Consider the following 20666-nt stretch of genomic DNA (forward strand, 5'->3'; position numbering starts at 1 on the left):
ATACCGCATAACCTCATTCAGACCGTTCAGAACGTATACAAGGAAAATTGGATTCGGGCGAGAATAAACGGGACCTTGACTGAGCCAATTGCAGTGGGCCGTGGCATTCGACAGGGAGATTCCTTGAGCCCTCTCCTCTTTAACATCATTATGGACGAGGTGATAGGGAATGTACGGACACTAAAGGGATACGGAATGGGCGACCGTGAAATAAAAATTCTCTGCTATGCCGATGACGCCGTACTGGTGGCTGAGAGTGAAGACGACCTCCAACGGCTGTTACATCGATTCAATTGCACTGCCAAATCATTCAATATGACAATATCAACCAAGAAAACCAAATGCATGACAACATCAAAAACACCATCAAGATGCAAACTGGAAGTTGACGGCAATATCATCCAACAAGAAATGAAATTCAAATACTTGGGCATAGAATTATCAGGCTGTGGTGATGTTGAGGAGGAAGTGAGGACACAAACTGTGAGGGTAACAAGAGTGGCGGGATGTTTGAGTGACACGGTATGGCGAAATAAAAATATCAAAGTGGAAACAAAGGCCAGAATTTATAAAGCAGTAGTAAGACCAACTATGACATACACCGCTGAAACTCGACCAGACATAGCGAGGACAAGACAACTACTGGAGACCACCGAAATGAGGGTACTTCGCAGAATAGCTGGAAAGACACTATTCGACCGGGAGAGAAGTGAAAATATAAGGAGAACATGCAGGGTGGAAAATATCAATGAGTGGGTATTGGGTCGAAAGAGAGAATGGAACGACCACATAAGTAGAATGGACGGGGAAAGGATGGTCAGAATTGCACGCGATATCACCACTAGGTCGCAGAAGTTTAGAACGCCCTCGAAAGCGATGGAGCGACAATTTATCAGTGTAGGCAGAGATTTGACGGAAAGAAACAGGCGAATCGCCAAGAATGAAGAAGAAGAAGAAGAATGTTATGTTAACTTTCATCTTTCTTGTAATTCTTTCTATTTCGTCCGATGTTATGTCTTGCATATAAATAGAATTACTTGGTTGTTTGTTGCATTTTTTCAGAAGTTCTTCTGGTGTTGTATTAACTCTCTTGCAACTCCTTGCTGTTTCTTCTCCGATGTTGGCGAAAAATTTGTTCAACTCATCGACAGCGTTTTTCGGTTCAACTACTTTCTGTTTGAACTCTGTTCGTTCCCTAATCAAAGACCAAATGACCTTTGACTTATTTTCTGCCTTACTTATCTTCCCTAGGTTCAAATTGCGATAAACCTCTGTCAACTTTTCCCTGTACTTCACCTTAAATAAATTATAAACTTTCCTTCTTGCCTCGTTCTTCTTTACCTCACAGATCGTAGCAAGTGAATCCAGTGTCCTCTTGAGTTCAACGACCTCCTTGTTCGTTCTGAATCTTTTCATGTTTTTCTTTCGACTAATTGAAACTTTTTCTGGGCATGTTTTGTCGAAGGCTCCCATAATTTTTTCCCAGAATGTGTCGAAAGCCGTTTCAGCTGACTCAGCCATCGTTACATTAGACCAATCAGGGACGGCGCGAGAACTATTGGCGCCTGAAGCAAAGAATTTTTTGGCGCCTCTGCTGAATAAGTGACAATAACAAAATTACCACTTTCATAACCCCTTCCCCCCTACCAAAAAACACCACCTGCTCCGATGAATATACAGAACTTTCTACTTCCGAATTCCGATGAAGAATCTAGTAATCGTGCTTAAAAAAATTAAATTCTAGTGAATGAAGAACATTTTAATATATAATATTAACGATAAACAATGCGTACGTAATATATCTGATATTCACTTTCACAATACACAGCGTACGATCGATTAAAGATTACCTATCATAATACAAGATACAAAGGGCATGCAAAGCTTCGAAAACTAAATGGGATTAAAAACATGAATCCGCTGAAAACATTTGGGATTTAACAGTAACTAGTTTCGAATGCAAAATTGTAGGAATTTTTCATATGTTGAATGTGTAAACAACTTCCACATAATTCGAAAGCGAAGATTGTGTTGTTTTTCGTCTTTGTGAAATATATTTCATTCCTCTTTCAATTAGGATAATACGCAATGCTGCTTATATTGGTTTGATTGCCTTGTGTTATTTATTGAACAGGCGGCATAGACGGTTTGGAGATTTTTATTGCAGGGAATCTGGATGAACTCAGCGGAGCGGATCAACCTCATGTTGTTTTTAAGAATCAAGACTATATTTTTTAGAGATATGAAAAGGCGGCCACAAACTGGGCTCAACCTCTGTCTTGAGTGCTAGCAGGGTCTTCACCAGATTCCTTAAATTTTACAATTATTGAGATACGTGAGTTGAAACGATCAAAATATGTTGATCAGGTTGACTCAGGTGACGTCTGGGCCCTCCCCTCAGTCCAGTGAAGAAATTATTAATGAGGTGTTTGAAAGAACTAAGCGCTCCCATAACTTAATCATACATGGGAGTATTGAGAGAGGTGCTAACAGGCAAGACCAGTTGCAGATTGATTCTGATATGGTTCAATCAATTCTTAATGAATGTGTTGTTTCTGAGCAAAATTTTAAGTTTTTCAGAATAGGAAAATTTGATTCTAACAAGGAAACGCGTTCTCGTCCTATAAAGGTTAGTTTTTCTACACCTGATCCAGTGCCCAGTGATCGCCCAGAGATTAAAGAAAAATGCAAAGAAAAAAAAGCATATCTGACTCATAGAACATTGAAAACATCAGAATCCTACGAAAGATATAAACAAATCCGAAATGAGACCACAGCACTGGTAAGACGAATAAAAACCCATCACTGGGAAATTTTCTCAAGACGCTTGGAGGATGATTTTTACGGAGTACAAAAACAAATTTGGCGTTTCATTCGAACTCAGAGAAAAGAGATTAATGATCTGGTCGAAACGAATCAGATAGAACGATAAACCTGGGTTGAATACCTAACTGAATTGTATAAGGCGGAAGAAATTGAGACTGCACTAAATGTACCCGAAATAGTAATGGACAACAACATTCAAATTGAGACAGCCGATGTACTTACAGCTCTCCGAAAATTGAAGAACAGGAAGAGCCCAGGACCGGATGGAATTTCTAAAGAATTACTCAAATATGGGGGACAACATCTCACTCAGCAGTTAGTATCACTTATTAAAAATATCATCTACTATCATAGAATACCTGACGAATGGCGAACAAGCGACACCATCCTGATATTTAAAAAAGTAGACAAAAAGGTGCCCTCGAATTACAGAGGTATTAATCTTCTCAGCACCACACTGAAACTTACCACTAAAGTCATGGCCAACAAAATTATCAGCTTAACATCCTTAGCAGACGAACAACAGGGATTCAGATCGGGTGGATCATGCACGGATGCGGTGTTTGTTTTAAGACAAATCAAGGAAAAATCAATAGAATACAACAGGCCAGCATTGATGTGTATTGTTGACTTAGAAAAAGCGTTCGATCGTGTGCAGTTAAAGGACGTCTTGCACCCACTTTACAACAGGCAGATACCGCATAACCTCATTCAGACCGTTCAGAACGTATACAAGGAAAATTGGATTCGGGCGAGAATAAACGGGACCTTGACTGAGCCAATTGCAGTGGGCCGTGGCATTCGACAGGGAGATTCCTTGAGCCCTCTCCTCTTTAACATCATTATGGACGAGGTGATAGGGAATGTACGGACACTAAAGGGATACGGAATGGGCGACCGTGAAATAAAAATTCTCTGCTATGCCGATGACGCCGTACTGGTGGCTGAGAGTGAAGACGACCTCCAACGGCTGTTACATCGATTCAATTGCACTGCCAAATCATTCAATATGACAATATCAACCAAGAAAACCAAATGCATGACAACATCAAAAACACCATCAAGATGCAAACTGGAAGTTGACGGCAATATCATCCAACAAGAAATGAAATTCAAATACTTGGGCATAGAATTATCAGGCTGTGGTGATGTTGAGGAGGAAGTGAGGACACAAACTGTGAGGGTAACAAGAGTGGCGGGATGTTTGAGTGACACGGTATGGCGAAATAAAAATATCAAAGTGGAAACAAAGGCCAGAATTTATAAAGCAGTAGTAAGACCAACTATGACATACACCGCTGAAACTCGACCAGACATAGCGAGGACAAGACAACTACTGGAGACCACCGAAATGAGGGTACTTCGCAGAATAGCTGGAAAGACACTATTCGACCGGGAGAGAAGTGAAAATATAAGGAGAACATGCAGGGTGGAAAATATCAATGAGTGGGTATTGGGTCGAAAGAGAGAATGGAACGACCACATAAGTAGAATGGACGGGGAAAGGATGGTCAGAATTGCACGCGATATCACCACTAGGTCGCAGAAGTTTAGAACGCCCTCGAAAGCGATGGAGCGACAATTTATCAGTGTAGGCAGAGATTTGACGGAAAGAAACAGGCGAATCGCCAAGAATGAAGAAGAAGAAGAAGAATGTTATGTTAACTTTCATCTTTCTTGTAATTCTTTCTATTTCGTCCGATGTTATGTCTTGCATATAAATAGAATTACTTGGTTGTTTGTTGCATTTTTTCAGAAGTTCTTCTGGTGTTGTATTAACTCTCTTGCAACTCCTTGCTGTTTCTTCTCCGATGTTGGCGAAAAATTTGTTCAACTCATCGACAGCGTTTTTCGGTTCAACTACTTTCTGTTTGAACTCTGTTCGTTCCCTAATCAAAGACCAAATGACCTTTGACTTATTTTCTGCCTTACTTATCTTCCCTAGGTTCAAATTGCGATAAACCTCTGTCAACTTTTCCCTGTACTTCACCTTAAATAAATTATAAACTTTCCTTCTTGCCTCGTTCTTCTTTACCTCACAGATCGTAGCAAGTGAATCCAGTGTCCTCTTGAGTTCAACGACCTCCTTGTTCGTTCTGAATCTTTTCATGTTTTTCTTTCGACTAATTGAAACTTTTTCTGGGCATGTTTTGTCGAAGGCTCCCATAATTTTTTCCCAGAATGTGTCGAAAGCCGTTTCAGCTGACTCAGCCATCGTTACATTAGACCAATCAGGGACGGCGCGAGAACTATTGGCGCCTGAAGCAAAGAATTTTTTGGCGCCTCTGCTGAATAAGTGACAATAACAAAATTACCACTTTCATAACCCCTTCCCCCCTACCAAAAAACACCACCTGCTCCGATGAATATACAGAACTTTCTACTTCCGAATTCCGATGAAGAATCTAGTAATCGTGCTTAAAAAAATTAAATTCTAGTGAATGAAGAACATTTTAATATATAATATTAACGATAAACAATGCGTACGTAATATATCTGATATTCACTTTCACAATACACAGCGTACGATCGATTAAAGATTACCTATCATAATACAAGATACAAAGGGCATGCAAAGCTTCGAAAACTAAATGGGATTAAAAACATGAATCCGCTGAAAACATTTGGGATTTAACAGTAACTAGTTTCGAATGCAAAATTGTAGGAATTTTTCATATGTTGAATGTGTAAACAACTTCCACATAATTCGAAAGCGAAGATTGTGTTGTTTTTCGTCTTTGTGAAATATATTTCATTCCTCTTTCAATTAGGATAATACGCAATGCTGCTTATATTGGTTTGATTGCCTTGTGTTATTTATTGAACAGGCGGCATAGACGGTTTGGAGATTTTTATTGCAGGGAATCTGGATGAACTCAGCGGAGCGGATCAACCTCATGTTGTTTTTAAGAATCAAGACTATATTTTTTAGAGATATGAAAAGGCGGCCACAAACTGGGCTCAACCTCTGTCTTGAGTGCTAGCAGGGTCTTCACCAGATTCCTTAAATTTTACAATTATTGAGATACGTGAGTTGAAACGATCAAAATATGTTGATCAGGTTGACTCAGGTGACGTCTGGGCCCTCCCCTCAGTCCAGTGAAGAAATTATTAATGAGGTGTTTGAAAGAACTAAGCGCTCCCATAACTTAATCATACATGGGAGTATTGAGAGAGGTGCTAACAGGCAAGACCAGTTGCAGATTGATTCTGATATGGTTCAATCAATTCTTAATGAATGTGTTGTTTCTGAGCAAAATTTTAAGTTTTTCAGAATAGGAAAATTTGATTCTAACAAGGAAACGCGTTCTCGTCCTATAAAGGTTAGTTTTTCTACACCTGATCCAGTGCCTGTCATTTTGCGGAAGATCAAAAAGTTGAATTCGAAGTTCGAGAATATATACTTTGCTCCCGATAGAACTCCACTACAAGTAGCATTTTACAGATCTGTTAGATCTGAGTTGGATCAACGTTTGGCAGCGGGAGAGTCAAATCTCCGAATAAGGTATATATCCGGGATTCCATCTGTAGTGGAGTCGCGTTCGGAAAACTAAACTTGCCCAACCGGTTTGTTTCTGCTGAGTTGTCCCATGAACTATTAGAGGTCACTATTTTTTATCAGAATTGTAGAGGCCTCAATATTAAATTATTGCCATTGTTCAGATCAGCATGTGAATATACGTATGATATATGTAGTTTGTATAACTGAGACATGGCTTGGTGATTCGGTTTTTGATGGTGAATTGTTTCCTCCAAGATATAAAGTGATTAGATGTGATAGACAGTTTGGTAGGGTTAATAGGTCTCGTGGCGGCTTCTAACAGTACATCTTTCAGCCTTATTGATGGAGCATTTTTGACCGATCGTGTCCCGTTGGTGGATGTGGTTTTGTGTCGTTTTACTGAGCCCTTTACTTTTATTGTGTGTGTGGTTTATATTCCGCCTGATATTACTGTTTTCAGCTGGAGACTTTTACTACTGCATTGGAGTTGAATTTTTCTTGAGAGACTGTGTTACTTGTTGGTGACTTCAATTGTCCTGACTTTGTTTGTTCTAATCGTGGTCCTAAATCAATTCTTTTGCGGAACTTCTCCGATCTCCTGGGTCTGCGTCAGTTCAACTCCGTTCGTAACGGGGATCTCAGGCTGCTGGACTTAGTTCTGGCGAGTAATAATTTTGAGGTGTCAGTCTTTCATTGCGACACCCCATTTGTTCCTGAGGACCCATACCATCCTGCTTTGAGTATGGTTTTATCTCTGGAATCTCCCAAGCGTCGGGTAAATTTTCCGAAGGAGGATAATACATTTTATAGCTTTAAGAGGGCTGATTACTCTTCTTTGTCTACGGCAATCAATTCCGTTAATTGGGATATTATAGCAGAGTTCAAGAGTGTCGATGAAGTTTTGGATTTCTTCTACGGAAAACCTTTGAGATTCTGGATGACCTTGTTCCTAGAAGGACTACCTATTCGGCTGATCCTAGCTTCCCTATCTGGTTCACGAGAATATTAAAACGTGATATCCGCTTAAATAACTATTACAGATTGAAGTGGCGTAATGGTGGTGAAAAAAGATATTTTGTTGAATTCAAGCGATTGCGAGCACTGGTCAATTCCGAAATTAATTTGGAGTACAGCAGATATCTGTCCGTGGTGCAGAGCCAAATAAGATCAAACCCCTCTTCATTCTGGAAATATTTGGATCAGAGAAAGGGTTCCACAAGAATACCTGGAGTCTTTCATTCTAATGAAAGTCTTTATGACGATCCCAGAGAAATTGTTGATTCATTTGGAGCTCATTTTTCTAACGTGAATAACCTGACTGTTCCCAGTGTTCAAGATTCTGATGATTCGACGAACTTTCCACCAGTCTTCATTCCATCAGTGACAGAGGATGAAATAAAGTCCATAATGGAAAAATGTCCTGACCAATTAACATCTGGTGACGATCAGCTTCCCTCTGTGTTCTTGAGGAAATGTAGCTCTGCTCTGGCCGGACCTCTCCACCATATATTCTCCATTAGCCTTAGTTCTTTTACTTTCCCTATGAGATGGAAGAGGGCTAGGGTAGTTCCGAGGGTAGTTCTGGTGTTCAAGAAAGGTGACGCGTCTTCTGTGGAGAATTACAGACCTATTTCCATTTTGTCGAACTTTGCCAAGGTATATGAGGAGGTTCTGTATTCAAGCATTTACCACCATATTAAGCAGCGCTTATCATCAGCACAGCATGGTTTTGTCCGAGGAAGGTCGACTGTAACTAACCTAGCCACAATTTCGCAGATCATAGCAGAGTCCCTTGATGATGGAGGTCAGGTTGATGTGATCTATACAGATTTCTCACGCGCCTTTGACACCGTTAATCATAATTTGCTTTTGAACAAGCTAGCATCACTTGGTTTTGCGCCTGATTTTGTGAGGTTGCTTCGTTCGTATTTAAAGGGGAGAACTAATTATGTTTTCTACAATGGATTCAGATCTTTTGAGTATGAGCTCAAATTTGGCGATCCTCAGGGATCTAACCTCGGGCCGTTGCTGTTCATAATATTCATTGATGACCTTTTATGCTCTCTCAATTATGAGGCTCTAGCCTATGCTGATGATCTGAAGCTGTTCATGAGAATACATGGAATTAATGACCAATTACTTCTTCAGTTAAGTTTGGAGTTGGTTCAAGGTTGGTGCTTGCGGAATGGACTTATTTTAAATTTGAAGAAGTGTTTTAAAGTTACTTTCACCAGGAAGATGCAGCCACTAGCTTTCGATGATCACATTGGTAGTGGTTTTATAACGACTGGAGATGGCTTTCGTGTTTGGTTTGACAGTGAGCTGTGTTTTGTTCCACATGTTGAGGATCTGTGTTCATCTGCCTGTAAGTCTTTGGGTTTCCTGTTCAGGAGCTTCCGTGAGCTAAACGATCTGTCTGCTCTCAGAAATGTCTAATTTTCACTTGTTCTCAGTAGGTTGAAGTACGCTAACATGATTTGGTTTCCAATTTATGCAACGCATCTTACTCCCATTCAGCGAGTTCAGAGGAAGTTCCTGAAATACGTCGAATATAAGAAGACAGGCATATATCCGGAGCGTGGTGTTGATCTTTCGGGCATAATGGAGGAGCTGAGGCTTTCAACCTTATTTCAGCGGCAGTTTTAGCAGAGCGCGAGATTCGCCCAAAAACTCTGAGGTGGAAGGATTGACTGCCCATTTCTACTCTCTCGGGTGAACATTCACGTCCCGAGGATGGCAGCCAGAAGTACTCCAACATTTAGTCTACCCACTCCTCGGACCAACATTCTCCAGCGGGCACCAGTGTGAAGGCTTTGTGATTGCGCTAACAAAGTCAATATTAGTCTATTGTAGTTGTTTATTTTATGTTTTTTTTTACTTCTTTGTATCTATCATTTTTTTGGAGTATTTGCCATTTCGTTTAGTTTTTTAGGGAGTTCACATGTATTTTCTTTAAGTTGATGTAATTTATTACCCTGTTACTGGGAACTTTCCTTTTGGGTAAATAAAGTTATTATTATTATTATTATTAATTGCCGCCCCTCGAATAGAGGCGCCTGAAGCAGTCGCTTCATTGTTTTACCCCTAACGCCAGCCCTGAGACCAATCTGTCTCTTCCAGTTCACGCTTAAATTGTTCAAGATTTCCATGACTCGGACAATTTCCATGACGTGGACAATTTATGAACTACGATTTGCAGCTGATCAAATTCAATCAAACGGAGCCAATAATTTGGCGGATCGAACATAGAGTATGTTAAATAAAAGTAAATTTTTACTTGTGTGAATCAAAATACGAGTTTTTTGTGCGAGTTTTTGAAGGTACATTTCGCAGCGAAATTTTCGGATAGAATCCGTCTATATACGTGGGAATGTAGATCCGATATCGAGTAATTCGTGGAAGTTAGAAATTAAAGTTACAATTACAATACAGGGTGGCCACTTTTTCAATGGGATTGTATTGGTAACTTTTAAACCATAAGAGTTAGAAGGTCGGTCAAATGGAGAAAAAGTTGCATGCATAGAAGCATTATCAAGCAGTTCAAACAAATCGAGATTATCAGGGCCGGATTTCGAGATATCATAAGAAAAGTAAATTATGTCATTTTGAGTTTTCTTTTTTTCCCACTTCATTTCAAATATTATCAAAAAATGTTACAGGAACTTTTTATTCGACAGTAAATTATCCTCAATTTGACGTAACCAGATTTCGTATCCAACGTTTCGTACTCTCTGGGCCACCCTCAACCTCATTTTTTTCAATACGGACCTGCATATTTTATGACATTTATCGAAATAACTTTTAACGCTGAATTCAACGATATATCATACTATGTCATTCAAAGTAGATTTTCAGGTGATTTTGACCCTTATCCAATTTTCTTCGGGTCGGATCTGTATTACCTTCATTTAGTTTAATTAACAACATGCAATATGCAATAAATTTCGATAAGAAAATCAACTTACCCATCTTGAACTAAATGGAACATATTAGAATCAAAGCAAGAAACCAGTATACTGGTTTCTTGGTTCTTCTTTTATAATAATCATTTGAAAATTTCAATTCATAATAATTAAACGAAAGTATCATTTAATGAAAGAGAAATCAAATGATTATTCGAAAGTAAATGAAAATTAATGAAGTAAGTGTTCGAAAAGTCCACCATTTTGTAAAATGCTCTTTACGGTTCTGGAACCCATACTTCTTATACATTTGCTTGTTTGGTCTCCTTGAATACCTTCCAAAACATTCTCAATTTTCTCGCGAGGTATCACTATTGTTGTATTTGTCATTTGAATCGTTGAAACAAATTACAGAATCGAACTTTATTTTGAGATCATTACGATATAATTTTTGCCAGGCTTGGTATTCAAATTTAAAATCATTGTATTCGCGTCTCTTGACTATTTTATTACAAGCAGTTTTTTAAAAATTCCATTCACTGGCCACAGTCCTCGATTTTTTTTCTGGGTTCGATTGAATTTGGGTCAGAACATTGATATCGTTAATAGACTTGTTTTTTCTTACATAAACACCATTAAATTTGGATAAGGGTCAAAATCACCTGAAAATCAACTTTGAATGACATTGTATGATATATCGTTGAATTCAGCGTTAAAAGTTATTTCGAAAAATGTCATAAAATATGCAGGTCCGTATTGAAAAAAATGAGGTTGAGGGTGGCCCAGAGAGTACGAAACGTTGGATACGAAATCTGATTACGTCAAATTGAGGATAATTTACTGTCGAATAAAAATTCCTGTGACATTTTTTGATAATATTTGAAATAAAGTGGGAAAAAAAGAAAAATCAAAATGACATAATTTACTTTTCTAATGATATCTCGAAATCCGGCCGTGATAATCTCGATTTGTTTGGACTGCTTGATAATGCTTCTATGCATGCAACTTTTTCTCCATTTGACCGACCTTCTAACTCTTATGGTTTAAAAGTTACCAATACAATCCCATTGAAAAAGTGGCCACCCTGTATAACAGCATTTTATAGATAATAATCTATATAATATGTTAACACTGATAAGTCCGGGCGCATATTTGCACGCAGCCCGATGTCAGATACAGGGCTTGCTCTAGAGGCCGGCAAACCGGCATTTTGCTGGGGCGGCAAATATTGGTGGGCGGCATTTTCTACTTTTTCCGAGAAATCGGAATTTCTAGGAGAATGTATTGAACAATTTTTTCTAATTTCGATGAATTTCACAGAGTATTTTTTACACCAAATCAAATTTGTAATCTGTAATTTTTGCATTCGTCATCGGTATACACTTACCCGTTGTTTTCGGTTTTTGTATCATTTTCCTCACAAATTTTAATGCTATAGTTATCCAAGAACTAAACTGAGTTATTCGCATCGAAATATTGTATGTGCTATATTTTACAATTTTATGTGTTTCATTCAAATTGCAATTTATTTGTAAAAACCTCAGTTTTGAATTGACAATAGGCAAATTAACATAGGCGCTACGCCACCTGGTGACAATCAGAGTAACTGAAAATATTGACATAGTTCTGGCATTCTGCTTTGTGTTTGTGTGATATTCTACAAATATTTATATTTTTAAATCATTTAAATTGTTATGAGTCGTTCGAATTGCTATTGTTCAGTTCCTCAGTGTTCTTCCTGGGAAAAAAGTTCAAATATATTAATTTCCATGCTTTCCTCCAAACTGGTGATAAATATCGTGTCGGAAATTTGAGAGTAAAGTGCTGATGGATCGACAAAAAGCTTGGCAACTGAAAATCAAAATCGGTAAACCAGTGACAAGAAATATGAAAGTATGTTCTCTGCATTTTATCGAGGTAAGCACGGATTACACATGAAATTTTGGGTTATATTTATGGGGATATTCGTTTACAGATTCCAGTTCTACACAAAGTTTTTGAAAAAGACTGCTGTGCCTTCCAGAAATCTTTCTGTTAGATCTACTACCACAAAAGAAGAACCTGAATGTTCTAGTCCTTTATGTTGCACTGTCCTTTATGTTGTTTTCCAATTAAATAAATTTCAAACTACTCAATATAATTTAAAGAGTATTTGATATGATGAACAGTAGTGAGGACCTCTTAAAATACTGCCCTTAAATTTAAATCAACTCTTTTAGTTTATCAGGGGCTGTCTAGGTTGTACATTTTAATGCCTAAATTTTCAATAGCTATATGATAAGGAGTAGAAAAGAACAAATTTGGAAAGCTTGGAGCTAAAAAAAAGGTACTTTATCGTCGATAATATGAAACGTTTTCGAAAAACAAAATAACAAACGAATTAATTTTTTTATTTCTATTAAAAAAAACATGAATTCTAATTCCTCTTGTTTGTCGTTTTTTGAAAACGGTTTATTCAATCGACATTAATAGGAGTACCTTTTTTTCAAATTTTTCCAGCTATCCAAATTTGTTTTTTCTACTCTTTACCATACAGGGTAATGAAAATGTAAGCATTCAAATGTACAACCTAGTCCGTAACTCCGTATGGAGGGCACCCTGTATTCGATTTGATTCAGAATAATTTAAAAATAAAGATTTCTGAAAAATTTCAGCTTCATAACTTTTATTTTATTTGTTGAAAATAGTTATTTATTGCACAAGACGATAAATTTGTACTTTATCTTTGAGAGTGTCTTTTAGTCAGGGCCGCCGCCAGATATTTTAGCCGCCGGAAAAATACAATTTCTCCGCATTGGTTCACCTAATTTATATGAATTTTCTTCAAAGGAGCCTATTTTATTCTTCGTATTTTTTTCAACTTAAAATCCCCTTGTCAAATTTATCAAACGACGTTTTTTCGATTTCATCAAAAACCGTCCATTTATTGAAAGTACGATGCTCTATTTATAAGTCTATAGTAAAAAGGCAACGTGCAAAAAATCTTTTTTAATTAACTGACGGCCCTACAATTTGGCACCCCGGCAAAATGTCCGGTATGCCGCTCCTGGCGGCGTCCCTGTCTTTCAGCGTCGAGACGCTAATAACGCTCGAGAAGGCAATGCGATTTAAATACGAATGTATTTAAGTCAGGCGTTTTTCCAGATGCTCTTAAACGGACCCTTGTTAAACCCTGTCATAAAAAGGGTGATTTGGACAATCTTTCAAATTACAGACCAATTAGTTTGGTTACCTCATTCGCCAAAATCTTTGAAAAGCTTCTCTCTAACCGCCTTGTAGACTTCTTCAGAAAATTCAAGGTTTTATCGGGGAGTCAGCATGGTTTCACCAAGATCAAGAGTACTGAAACCGCTTTGTTTGAATTCATACGGAAGATAACTTTTCTTCTTGAGGAAGGTCGAGTACCTGCAGGGCTCTTTGTGGACTTTTCGAGAGCTTTCGACTCTGTCGATCACGAGATTTTGCAGGAGAAACTGAAAATGTACGGCATAAGAGGGATTCCACTCAAACTTTTTGAGAGTTACCTCAGCAACAGGAAGCAAATCACTTTTTTGGATCACGAAGGAACTCGAATTCTATCATCTGAAAGAACTATACACAAGGGAGTGCCACAAGGAACCATAGTGGGACCCATCTTATTCGTAGTGTATATCAACGACTTACCCGAAATTTTCCAGAAAGTTCTATTTCCTCAAGATCAACTACCTATTCAACTGAGACTTCACCACAACATAATTTAACAATTGAACATCTATCACCTAGAGAAGAACATATAGAAACATATTTATATGCTGATGACGCTAATGTTTTAATATCAGGCCAGACTATTGGAGATGTCATGAACACTTTGAAAACATCAATGATAGTGATTGAAAAATGGTGAATCGAAAATGGTTTAGTTCTCAATGGGAATAAAACTAATGTTTTAATGTTTTCAACAAATCGCCCAAATTTAACATTTCCGGAGAGTATTACTTTTGACAATGGAATAGTTCAAATAAGATCTTGTACTAAATTATTAGGTGTATTTATTGAGAGCAATCTTGGTTGGGGGTTGCATTGTGAATCAGTGACGAAGAGACTGCATACGATCGTATATACATTAAGAGCCATTAGAAATAGAATAGATATAGACACCTTGAGGATTGTTTATTTTGCAAATTTTCAATCAATTATGTCATATGGAATCATTTTCTGGGGTGGGAGCACCCAGGCTGAACGCGTGTTCATCGCTCAGAAGATGACTATGAGGATAATGTTTCACATGAAATACAGGGAATCATGTCGGGGTATATTCAGAAGATATAATATACTAACTGCACCTGGTCTATATATCTATAAAATTTTATTATTTTTGTTCAAGAACAATTCCTATTTTCAGAATTGTAGAAATGTGAATAATACCAGGAGAATGATTGAATATCTATTACCTATTCACAAACTAACGAGTACGGAGCGTAATAATTTCTATATGAGTATGAAACTCTTCAATCATCTACCTAGAAAAATGAGAGCCATTAAGGAATTGAAACTCTTCAAAAGAGAATTATTCGCAATGTTAATAAAATGTGAACCATATTCAATACTTGAATTTATAGACTTTTGTCATGTACATATAGCATAGGTATAGTAGTTCATTTGTAAAGAATATTTGACTTGTTTTCATTTTGTAATTGTAGATACAATTCTGGAAATGAATACTATTATTATTATTATTATTATTATCTTCGTGTTCAATACGAAATTTTTTCTATAGCAAGACTTCACATTCTGGTGAAATATAAAATTTCAAAGAAAATCGCAACTGTGTTGCTCCGTTACCAGGGACATGAATTATTTTGTCATTCAAATGTAAAACTAATATTACATTCGGGTTTTGCAGAGTATTTCTGCGTTTTGTGAACGAAGCGAATACGAAATGTACGGAAAAGAATTAACACGAAAAAAAAAAAACGGGCCATCAGATGTTAAATTAATTGAATGAAAAAAGGTGAAAATTTTTATGTACTCTTACTGTTAAAGTGTTACTTTATCTACCCTTGCGGTTAAAGTGATAATTTATCTACTCAAAAGAGTTGCTATAGCAACATTTCAACATTAGCTGTAGAAATTTAATTTTTTGCTGCAAAGATCTCGTGTATTCACAAGTCGATAATAATAACAAAACTCGTGAAGATTTAGTAGGCGTCAGTGAAGAAAAGATCAACGTTCCATGCATTCCATTAAAGAAGGTCGCTGGCAGTCGCAAGGTCTTTTTGAGGCGCCACAGATGCAAGAGAGTTGCTAGTTCCTGATATATATGGGGACAGGCAAATAAGTTTCGGGAAGGTGAACCTCAAACTTCTTTGTATGTCCTCATGGTGCCCATTGGCGCACGAACACCAATTATTCCTTGATTATGTAAGTGGCCAAGGCCGTAGCTAGAAAACAAATTTGGTGGGTTCCGTTGACTTGAGATCGAGAAAAGTATTGTACAATAATATAATTTATTGAAGGAAATCAAATTCATTTTTAGGTTAATATGCCGTTATCAAGAGAAGAAAAATTGAAGCGGAAAAAGGAAGCTGAAAAAAAGATATAACAGATTGAAGGCGTATCCAGATGGAAGAGAAAAACTAAGACAAAAGGAACACAGAATTTAAGACCTATTAACGAACTGAATAAAAGGGAACAACGTTTTGAAAGAAGACAATGGCGACAGAACTCTGAATTTCAGAGTCTCTGGAATCTATTTTTTATATTTCCGAAAAATCTCACTAAATTACGAAAACTTGTCTGATCCTGTCATTATTTCGCATCAAGACAATGAAAACAATTTATCTAAATTTTATCATCAATATATTTGTATATTTGTTTTTTAAAATTCATACAACTCAAAATGATAGTTTGCGTAGAATGACCCTTAATTTACTATTATTTTCTTCATATACCAACTTTCAAATCATACTTATTCTTATTCAACATTTAATACAGCATAGTTTTGCCTTTTTTATATATATCATATCCTTTCCTGATGAAAAGAATCCAAAATTATAATCAAACTTAGTCAACGTAGAAAAAATTGATGAAAAATTAAGTAAGGTGAGGAATCTCTTGAAAAACACAAGAACCCGAATATCTCGCAAACCGCTGATATTTCGGATATCGATAAATATGATTCAAATGAATAATGATAGCAAATGAGTCATACTAACACGTCCTGCAAGGTTCACGTCTAATTTGGAAACACGCTGTATTTTGTGTTAAAATTGTGGGACACGTACCAATTTTGGACAAGTTTTGAGGTTTGACGTAGATTCTATTGAATGGCTTTCAGCTATACTACAAACTATTTTGTTCGTGGAAATGTTAGCTCGCACTTCTTGGAGGTGGATTTTTCGTTGATGATTAAAACAAGTTCCTTTCTTTATGTTTATCAATATATATTTAATGAGTAGTAAAAACATAAAAGCAAAAAACTTGTTTTTTCTAAAAAAATCATATTTTTCCAGTTAGTCATCTTCTCATCTAGTAATTAGATAAGAATAATAATAATTACTTATTACGGCAAAATAATATCAATATAAGCAAAATAAGCATTTAAAAAAGTTTAAGAATTCTTTATATTCTATCGCCCATTCATGAGTCAAAATACTTACGCTTTTGTTCCCGAAACTAACAAATCTGGAAATTATCCTGAACTCCTATTTTTAAATAACTCCACTCTTGCACTCCAATTTATAAAGTAACCCGACTCCCATTTTCAAACAATTAACACTGTCATAACACAGTACAGGCAAAGACATACGCAATTCATTGGTTGATGAATGTCGGTGATTCCCCTATTATAATTCAACGATTGCATGAGTGGAATACAATCTTGGCAATCGAAGAAAGAAAAGAATGAAATAATAAATATCTGTACTTGTTCAACTCTAAGAATTCGCTTTAATTGAAGCGCACAATGGATGAACGTATTGTTCAGATAACAGGTCCGTATTGATAATGATTCGACTAGATTTAGATAGTCAATGCTAAATAAAATCGGAATATGAAATGTGACAGTATTGTCGATGAGCTTGTTTGATAATGAATTTACGTGGTTTAAAAGCCTACATTTGTACATTTGTGTTATGAAAAAATTGATGCACAGAATGTTTCACTTGATGTAGTATCAAATTATAATTTTTTTCAGTCCGTTTCTATGCTATTGATTAGATACTAGAACTAGATATTGTTCATTGTACTCAACTTAACCCTTGAAATTTTCATGAAAATATATATGCGTTTAAGAATTATACCGGTTGACAGTTTTTGATAAAATACATAAAAAACCTAAGATATACAGGGTGTCCCATAAGTGGCACGTCACAGTGACACCGGAGGTAGGTCAGCTAAAGAGGGACCTAACCAGCCTAACATGACCCCAGTAAAAGTTGCATGGTTTTCGAGTTATTACCAAATTACGTTTTTTAGTGAATTTTCACCTTTTTTAACATTGTCAGGGTCAGAATTCTGCTGGAAAGCTCTCGAAGCTTATTTTTTTTTTATGTAATGGAATCTTAAATAGTTATTTAAGATGACATAAGTATGATTCTGTCAAAAAGTTATGTGGATTTCCGTAAATTAATGGATAAATCTTGATTTCAATTGCTAGCAAAACGAGAACTTCGACTTTGGACACCTGCTGTGAAAAAAAAATCCTTGAAACAAAACGAGCAAGTAACATCAAAAAATTGGGCATTTTAGACAGATTTAGAAATGGTACAATACACGAATCTTATGCCCATAAAACTAGGTATTTTCATCATTTTACCGATGCCCTACTTAACTAAGTTGAAACTAGGAACCCCGCTATCAGGTAATTTTGCCGCTTGCTATGAAATCACATTTGATACCGGGCTTTGTTATTATTTGTTAAAGTCACAATAGGGAAAAAGATGGATTAGGGGAAGCGAAAAAGGAATTTTATTGAAAAAAAAGGTAAATTAATTAAAAACAGACCTAACTTTCGATTATTTATTTAATTCTTGAATCTAACTTACAGTAAATGTTCAAACTGTTTCCCTCGGACTCTAAAAAAAAAAAAAAAATTACGATTCAATTTTCTTAAACTAATTTCCGATATGGTCCGGGCTGCGTCGAATACGCGTTGAAGAATTGCGTGAACGCGTATTCGACGCAGCCCGGACCATATCGGAAATTAGTTTAAGAAAATTGTCCTACATTCGCATGCGTCTTCAAAACCATAAAAAATTCAAGCAGAATATAGGAAAAAAACTAATATTTTTCGTAATAGCAGATCCCTTGAGTTGAGAGGTTGGTAGTAAATATAGCAAGAAATACAAAATAACAATTCCCAGCTTTATATGCAAAATTCCGTGATGATCGATCGCATCATCAAAATCAGAAAATTCAGTTCTGGGGTTTCCAAGGGTGCAAATGGCACATGCGATTGGCACTGTCAGTGCAGTCAGAAGCTTTGAACGTTGCTTCATTCATGCTCCAATGGCTTCTTGTTTTTCATCTTTTCGAAAGCCAAAGGCTTGTATTACCTCTCACGTGACTTCTTGGGATGCTGATGACCAGTTATCCTTCCATCTCTTCGGACGGTGTCCTGGTGGTCTTCTAGTAGTCGACTTGTCATTCCGTCCAATCTTAGCAAGCCTCTCATCGCTCATTCTGGAAACATGTTCGTTCCAGTATCTTCTTCTTGCACGTGACCATCTCACCACATCTGATATCCCACAATCCTCTCGGATGTCCTCACTTTTCCTGTGATCTCTCAAGGTATTACCTGTTGTGGCTCTTACCTAGTACGTTTCATCCTCTTTGTTTCGGATGTGTCAGCTCTGGTCTTAACCGCATATGTCATGATCGGGAGTTCTGTAAACTCTGACCTTACATTGACTGGTCATAAATTGGTTTCACCATATGAACGATTTCAAGGCTCCTGCTACTCTGGCTGATTTATTGACTTGCTCTCTGACAACACCCGCCAGGTTTTCCCACGACGATACTTTGACTCCCAAGTAGCTGAAATCTGCGGCTTGCTCTATTATGTTGTCACCATTTTCCAGTTTGCATCCACATGGCTCCCTCGATATTACCATACTTTCAGTGTTTGTAATAGAGATCTTCATGTTGAGTTCTTCGGCTTCGCTTCTGAACGCCTGCAGTAGTCATTGTAAGCCGTCCTCCGTATCAGCGAGGAGCGCTGCATCATCTGCGAAGCACACGATCTTGAGGAGGTGTCTTTCCAGTCTATAGCCATGTTTCACTCTCCGAACCCTTTCTATTATCTTGTCATTTCTGTTCATAATGGACTCAAGCTATCGCCTTGTCTCACACCGGACTTTATTCCTGTTTTACTGGTGGCAGTCGATTTTGTTTTTATTTCAGTTTCATTGTCTGTGTTTTGAGTTGTTCTATTATGTCTGTTAAGTATTTTTGTATTCCTTTTGTGCTGAGCTCAGTGAGAACGTCTGTAAGCGTCAATCGATCGAAGGCCTGGGTTAGGTCCACAAAATATACCTATAGAATGCGGTTGTCAAATTCGATAGCTTTTTCTATAACCTGGCTAATTATGAATATTGCATCGTTGGTGCTGCGCAGCACCAACGGTTCTTTCTAAATCCTTGCTGTTCTTCGGAAATACTAATACAGAACATTGAATGTTTTTAGTATACTGAAAAAGATGTGTACATTGCTTTAAAGAATAGCAACCATCAACTTCATTTTATTGATACAATGTACTTTTTCATCAACATAATGAAAGTTTGTCTATGTATTAAAATAATAACTTCTTGATACAGCAATTCTATTGAATTTAGCTCTTACTGCTCCACTTGTACCATGGGGCCTTATAGTTACTTTTCCCCATATGGCCCTTACTTTAGATTTCACCGACTTGGGTTTAACGGGAACACAGGTCTTGTTTTTGGCTTTGTACACATACACGCATTTTTTACCAACATAAAACCAACTTTCTTGTTTGGCTGAAGTTCCTTCTACTTTAAGGAGAGCAGTGTTTTCGTGTTGATTCCTCAAACCACGTTTGTAACCAGTAAAGATGGCTTTAGCGTATAATCTACCATGCCTCTTCTTGATTCTTCTATTTTTTACTACTGCTGTTTTTTCCTCAGCAGAAGCTTTTTCAGCTTTTTTCTCTACTTTGGGCGTTTTGGCCATTTCGATTTAGCTAGTGACAGGTTAGAATATTGATATTATGAATCCCTGTTCTTCAATATCGCGATTCTTAAATTGATGTTGAGTGTTAATTGTTTCGATGATATAATGATTGGATTGAAGAATTTAGTTCATGAGATTATTCAGTGTACCTTAGTTCTGTTAATCGGTTGAAAAATGATATCATTAACTATTTCATGAAATTTATATACCGGGTTTTTCTCCATAATTTGACCCCCCCTCCTTTAACTTTGATAGATACTAAAAGA

At 37.0% G+C, this 20666-nt stretch overlaps 2 protein-coding genes across 2 annotated transcripts in view; both read right to left on the bottom strand.

Moving 5' to 3' along the window:
- The window catches only part of LOC123670771, a 58524-nt gene extending 41418 nt beyond the window's left edge, over positions 1–17106 (bottom strand). The window contains exon 1 of the mRNA XM_045604323.1: positions 16869–17106. The gene's annotated coding sequence lies outside the window, so the exon portion shown is untranslated. The remainder of the gene's footprint in view (positions 1–16868) is intronic.
- A 2886-nt stretch (positions 17107–19992) lies between these two features.
- Positions 19993–20432, bottom strand: LOC123672313 (60S ribosomal protein L35a-like). The gene has a single exon (XM_045606392.1). It carries the CDS (start codon positions 20398–20400, stop codon positions 19993–19995), a length of 408 nt encoding a protein of 135 aa, XP_045462348.1. The 5' UTR covers positions 20401–20432.
- Positions 20433–20666: the final 234 nt, after the last annotated feature.

The sequence above is a fragment of the Harmonia axyridis genome, chromosome 1, assembly GCF_914767665.1.
Source record: "Harmonia axyridis chromosome 1, icHarAxyr1.1, whole genome shotgun sequence".
Classification (NCBI taxonomy): Eukaryota; Metazoa; Arthropoda; class Insecta; order Coleoptera; family Coccinellidae; genus Harmonia; species Harmonia axyridis.

Excerpts from the sequence above, each read along its gene's own strand:
- LOC123672313 (XM_045606392.1), bottom strand. The coding sequence starts at position 20,400 with ATGGCCAAAACGCCCAAAGTAGAGAAAAAAGCTGAAAAAGCTTCTGCT.